This window comes from Nematolebias whitei, chromosome 16 (genome assembly GCF_014905685.2).
Source record: "Nematolebias whitei isolate Nwh7 chromosome 16, NemWhi1, whole genome shotgun sequence".
Taxonomy (NCBI): domain Eukaryota; kingdom Metazoa; phylum Chordata; class Actinopteri; order Cyprinodontiformes; family Rivulidae; genus Nematolebias; species Nematolebias whitei.
Genome location: NC_056513.1, coordinates 40,741,510 through 40,748,025, shown reverse-complemented (window position 1 = coordinate 40,748,025; position 6,516 = coordinate 40,741,510). Strand labels below are relative to the sequence as shown.

At 40.7% G+C, this 6,516-nt stretch overlaps 1 protein-coding gene across 1 annotated transcript in view; it reads left to right on the top strand.

Moving 5' to 3' along the window:
• Window positions 1-1,870, top strand: part of LOC119422518 (myomesin-2-like) — a 3,764-nt gene extending 1,894 nt beyond the window's left edge. Inside the window, exons 4-6 of the mRNA XM_037689895.1 lie at window positions 1,387-1,493; window positions 1,598-1,642; window positions 1,728-1,870. Of these exons, the coding sequence (XP_037545823.1) occupies window positions 1,387-1,493; window positions 1,598-1,642; window positions 1,728-1,870 (295 nt within the window). The remainder of the gene's footprint in view (window positions 1-1,386; window positions 1,494-1,597; window positions 1,643-1,727) is intronic.
• Window positions 1,871-6,516: the final 4,646 nt, after the last annotated feature.

Below are 6,516 nucleotides of genomic sequence, written 5' to 3'. Positions count from 1 at the left end.
GATTGCTAGTATCACTCAGCCCTCTGTGAACAGTAAACAGCCATCAGTGTGCTAATGATCCATTGTTAGGCTGATGGTCCTTCTTGATCATGTGATCAGCTGGTTTTGGTTGTCAGCAGCAAACTGGTTGATCCACTCTGAGAAGGTGCTATTTAAGAGACTGAGCTGAATACAGCTCCTCAGACTGAGGAAGTCTCTTGGATGAGAGACTAAATGTTTCTACATTTTTTTAGTTTTATTTTTTGAATGTCCAGAGGACCAGATTGAGCTTTTTTAGATTTTTCTTCCTGGATTATTGAGCAGCATCAGGACACTTTCTACAGTCACTTGGTATCCCCATCAGTTTGCATCATTTCATAACTTTTGCTTTATTTTTTAATGAATTTGTAACTGTGACATTTTTCTGAACCAATGTTTATTTTTAAAAAGCATCAATACAGTATAAAAATATTTGCAATTTAAAAAATAAAAAATAAATGCAGGGGATAAGGTTATTTTAGTAATGTTTAACATTTGATCCTTTTTTTATAGCTTGATTATTTTATAAAAGTGTGCACAGAGGATATTTCAGATTTTAAAAGGTAAAAAGGAAGCTTCACCCTGAGATGATGATTTTCTTTAAAAACACTCGTTCAGCTCGTTTCTTCTGCACCATCATCTGGAAGCAACAGGCGAGCTTTAGACCAGTGGCTCCCAAAGTTGGGGCCAGGACCTCAATGTGGGTCATGTAACACAGAGCAAGGGTCCTTAAACAATCTCCAGATATCAACTTGAATGTGAAAATGATTGCTCAAGGCATGATTTCATTGTATTCATTCATAACAAAGAGTACAAATAGTATAGTGGCTGTTGAGACTGCTTGTTTTGTCATTATGCCTTGTTTTAGTACAATTATTAGTAATATTAGAAAATCTGAACCAGCAACAAAATGAGACCAAGACTGTGCCACTCTCATTTTGTAAGATGGAAGCTAAACGGTTTGGGATCCATTGATTTAGACTGTACTTTTAATTAATTTAACTTGGACTCACTACACATTTATTATTAATCACCACATGTAATTTTTGTTTAAGTAGTGAATGCTACTGGATGCCTCAAATTTCCCCCCTGGGATTAATGAAGTCCATCCATCCATCCATCCATCCATCCATCCATCCATCCATCCATCCATCCATCACACAGTGTACATGTTGTTCCTTGTTAACTCTTAACACACCTTCAGTGGAAGAGCTTCGACATTTCTTATTCCCAATGTTTTTTTACAATTAGATCTGTTTTTAAATACAATTAAGGGTTCATGTCCGTTTAAAAGATGACATTTGTGTAAATTCTGAACAGAAACACTACAGAGGCCTTTGATTTGAGTTTAATGGTTGTGTCTCACAGCTCCAGACTTACTTTCACCAACCCTGATAAGGATGATTTGGGCAGATACTCTGTGGTCGTCACTGACACAGATGGTGTTTCTTCCAGCTACACTCTGACTGAGGATGGTAAAACTTCTAAACACAGTTGCTATTTGAACATAATTCCCAGCCTTAAATCCCTCTGTACATGTTGTTCCTTATCGTGTTTGCCCTCTCGGTGTGTTCTGCAGCCTTGAATACCATGCTTGAGCTCAGCTACGCCATCAAACATCCCAGTGAGTTTTGGTTCCCGCCTCAGCATCACCTCGTTTCTTTTCCTGTTCATGTTTTAAAACCTTTCGTTTTCTGTGTGTTGTGCAGTCGTTCCTCTCAAACACAATCTCAACTATGAGATTTTGGAGAAAGGACATGTGCGTTTCTGGGTCCAGGCTGTCAAGCTGTCTCCATCCGTGTCCTACAGGTTCATTGTGAACGACAAAGAAGTCACCAGTGGGGAGGTATAACACCAGCACTCACTATTCTCTCAGGCTCTCCAAACTAACTAAAACATTCAAGAGCAACTTGTCTTCTATTCTTTAGATGAGGACATTTCGCTTCTCATCCAGTGAGCTTTATCAAGTCAAAAGAACTGGAGAGTGTGGAATGAGTTTATTCTGCATGTGAGTGTAGCTTAAATAACGAAGCATCTCATTCAGTTTAAACCTTAAACTCCACCATCTCCAGTTTATTGAAAGGATGACTAAGAATCCGCACCAGCATTTTTTCTGTTCTTCTATGGTCTGATCTCTGAGAGTTTCAAACATACACTTGTCCAACCTCTGTTAAAAACCTGCTCTAGATCATGTGATTCTTGCAAGTTGGAGGTTTTTTTTTTTTTAATCTGTCTAAACCATTAGAAAAGATTGTTTCCAACTAATTATTGTACTTTAATGGAGCAAAATATTTTTGAGGTTCTACAGTTTGGTTCAGACAGGTCTGAAGGTTTCTGTGTGTTACTCGGAACCAACAAAGCTTGCAGACCTGGGCATTGTACGGCCCCAGGGCCACATGCGGCCCTTTGGTTGACTCTCACCGGCCCCCGTAAGGGGAATTACAAAATACATATGTAAACAAATGAAGTTAACCAAATCCAGATATAGATCCTCTCTCACTGATGATGTCAGCTTTGCTTCACATCTCCACCTCAGACCTTCAACCTGACTTTAACATTTCTGTTAAAGCCCAACAGAGACTAGACTTCTCTCACTAAACAAGAAAAAAGAACTGATAAACACCAAATGAGATGTTTAGACTACAAATGTAGGCACGTAAAGAACCGGGACTAGAAATCACAGTTCAGTGACGATCACTATTATATGATGTTTCATAATATTTGGAGTACAAAGACAATATTGTGATATATTTACAAAGATAAGAACTTTTTCCAGCAGTATATAAAACTCAAAATGAGTTTTGGGGTGAATGTGACTGAAAATGATCATTAATATAACATCACACATGGTAAAAATGTTAACAGTTTACCATTGTACTGGGAAATTTAATTGAATAAATGACATTTTTTGTAAGGAAACCTCGCTTTTTCGTTGCTTAATCATAACAAATACTCTTACCAGCTTGTTAAAACAGTGCTATGTACTGCTTTTAATAATGAAATACTAATATTGTGCAGTATTGAGTTAAGTTGAAATCAGGTCTCTCTTGTAAATGAGTCCTCGAGGCTCAATGGGATTTACCTGTCTAAATAAAGGTTGAATGAAAAAGTCATTTGTGCCAGCCCTCCACAATATTTGTTGTTTCTCATGTGGCCCCATGGAAAAAATAATTGCCCACCCCTGGGTTTAGAGTGTAATGTCCACCTTATTCCTAGCCACCGCGCCGCCTTGTGTGAGTTATGGGCACAATTTCTGGCATGGACCAGAACTGGCTTTTGTTTCTGTGTGAACAGTACGAGCTAACGTAGTTTCTCTGAGCATTGTGGAATTAATTTAAACATGTAGGAACACCACTTGTCAGAGGTCAAACGATATGATCATAACACTGCCCGCTGCAAACGAGGGATGGAGGACAACCTGGCTGCAGATTACAGGTGCGGGCCATAAAATTAGAACTTCATGAAAAAGTTGATTTATTTCAGTAATTCCATTCAAAAAGTGAAACGTGTAGATTATATTCATTCAATACACACAGACTGATATATTTCAAATATTTATTTATTTTAATGTTGATGATTATAACTCACAACTAATGAAAACCCCAAATTCAGTATCTCAGAAAATTAGAACATTACTCAAGACCAATAAAAAAAATAAAAAAAAGATTTTTAAAAATGTTGGCCAACTGAAAAGTATGAGCATGAAAAGTATGAGCATGAAAAGTATGAACATAAAGTATGAACATAAAGTATGAACATGTTCAGCATCAATACTTAGTTGTTGCTCCTTTTGTCTGGATTACTGCATCAATGCATCGTGTCATGGACTGGATCAGTCTGTGTCACTGCTCAGGTTCTGAGAGTCCAGGTTGTTCTGATAGTGGCCTTCAGCTCTTCTGAATTGTTGGCTCTGGTGTATCACATCTTCCTCTGCACAGTACTCCATAGATCTTCTATGGGGTTAAGTTCAGGTGAGTTTGCTGGCCATTTAAAAACAGGGATACCATGGTCCTTAAACCAGGTACTGGTAGCTTTGGCACTGTGTGCAGGGGCCAAGTCCTGTTGGAAAATGAAATCTGCATCTTCATAAAGTTGGTCAGCAGCAGGAAGCATGAAATACTTTAAAAGTTCCTGGTAGCTGCTACGTTGACCTTGGACCTCAGAAAACACAGTGGACCAACACCAGCAGAGGACATGACCCCAAACCATCACTGACTGTGGAAACTTGACACTGGACCTCAAGCAACGTGGATTCTGTTCCTCTCCTCTTCCTCCAGACTCTGGGACCTGGATTTCCAAAGGAAATGCAAAATGTACTTTCATCAGAGAACATAACTTTGGACCACTCAGCAGCAGTCCAGTCCTTTTTGTCTTTAGCCCAGGCAAAATACTTCTAATGCTGTCTCTTGTTCAAGAGTGGCTTGACTCAAGGAATGCGACAGCTGAAACCCTTGTCTTGCATACATCTGTGCGTGGTAGTTTTTGAAGCACTGACTCCAGCTGCAGTCCACTCTGTGAATCTCCCCCACGTTTTGGAATGAGTTTTGTTTCACCATCCTCTCCAGGGTGCAGTTATTCCTATTGCTTGTACACTTTTTTCTACCACATATTTTCCTTCCCTTCACCTCTCTAGTAATGTGCTTGGACACAGAGCTCTATGAACAGTCAGCCTCTTTAGCAATGAACTTTTGTGTCTTGCCCTCCTTGTGCAAGATGTTGATGGTCGTCTTTTGGACGACTGTCAAGTCAGCAGTCTTCCCCATGATTGTGTAACCTACCGAACTAGACTGAGACCATTTAAGCTTAGATTCATAACTGGCTGTAACTATCGTACCCACCACTGCACCCAGTATTCACTGGTTAACTGGATACCATTAACTTCACGCAGACTCTCCCACTGGTACATTTTCATCTTTAAATCACTTCCTGGTCTGCTGCCTTAATACATCTCCTAAGCCCCTCCATCTGCAACTGGGTACTAGACTTTTTAACAAACAGACCACAGTTAGTGAGGATCCACAACCTCTCCTCCTCCACCATAACCCTCAGCACTGGCTCTCCTCAGGGATGTGTGTTGAGCCCCCTCCTGTTTACTCTGCTCACATATGATTGTGCAGCTACCCATCCAGGCTGTCACATTGTAAAGTTTGCAGATGATACAGCGGTGGTGGGATGCATCACAAACAATGATGAGTCCAGCTACAGGCAAGAGGTGGAACACCTGGAGAGCTGGTGCAGAGAGAATAACCTTCACATCAATGTGAAGAAGACAAAGGAGATGATTGTGGACTTCAGAAGGAACAAAAACACCTACACCCCCCTGAACATAAGAGGATCTGTGGTGGAAGTGGTCTCCAGCTACAAGTACTTGGGTGTGCACCTGAACAACAACCTCAGCTGGAGCAACAACACCACCAGCCTGATGAAGAAAGCTCATCAGAGACTCTACTTCCTCAGACGGCTGAGACGAGCTGGTCTGGAAGCTCAGTCCTCACCTCCTTCTACAGGTGTGCAGTGAAGAGCATCCTGTGCTCCAGCATCAACGTGTGGCATGGAGGCTGCACAGCTGCAGAAAGAAAAGCTTTGCAGAGAGTGGTGAAGGCTGCACAGAAGATGTTGGAGTCAGTCTCCCCACCATCACAGACATCTACACCTCCAGATGCAGGAAGAGGGCCACCTGCATCATGAAGGACCCCACTCACCCAGCACACACACTTTTTGCCCCACTCCCCTCAGGAAGGAGGTTAAGGAGCATTAAGTGTAGAACCACTAGACTGAGGAACAGCTTCTACCCTGAGGCTGTTAGACTCATGAATCTCTAACTAGAATAATCACTGTGAAAAACCACATCATGTTGCTGCTGATCTGTTTCATGTTGCTGCTGATCTGTTTCAATGTTGATGTGTTCATGCGTGCACATCTGCTCACAGACTCATGTTCATGTTTGTGGTGATGTTCAATGTTTTATGTTATGAGTGCTTAGTGTATATTTAGTTGATGTTTTTCTTAGTTCATATCTTAGATGTTATTACTGTTTTTCTTATACATTTTATTGTTGGATGTAACTGGGACCCTGTGTACATAATTTCGCTCCACCACATGAACCACATGAGGTGCGAATGACAATAAAGAAACTCTGACTCTGACTCTGCAGAACAACCAGACTAAACTAAATCAGTGGCTACAACAACAGAGTTTGAACACGGACCCAAAACAAAAAGAGTTCCTGTGAAAAGAGGTTTAGTTTCATCTCCTACCTGCAGATGAGGAGTTAAGAAGAATGTGTCAGAACAATGTGAACTTGAAGAGAACACCCAAAACTCTGCATGTGAGCTCATTTCACTTTGTTGAAAAACGGCCGACGGAGGAAAACCTGCATCCTACTTGTACTGATATGCCTCAGAGGTTTTCAGGTTGTTCATCGCTTCACCATCAAAAGAACAGAGTCAATGAAGTAGCTAAATATGCTAGTAGAAGTAGCTAAATATGCTAGTAGAA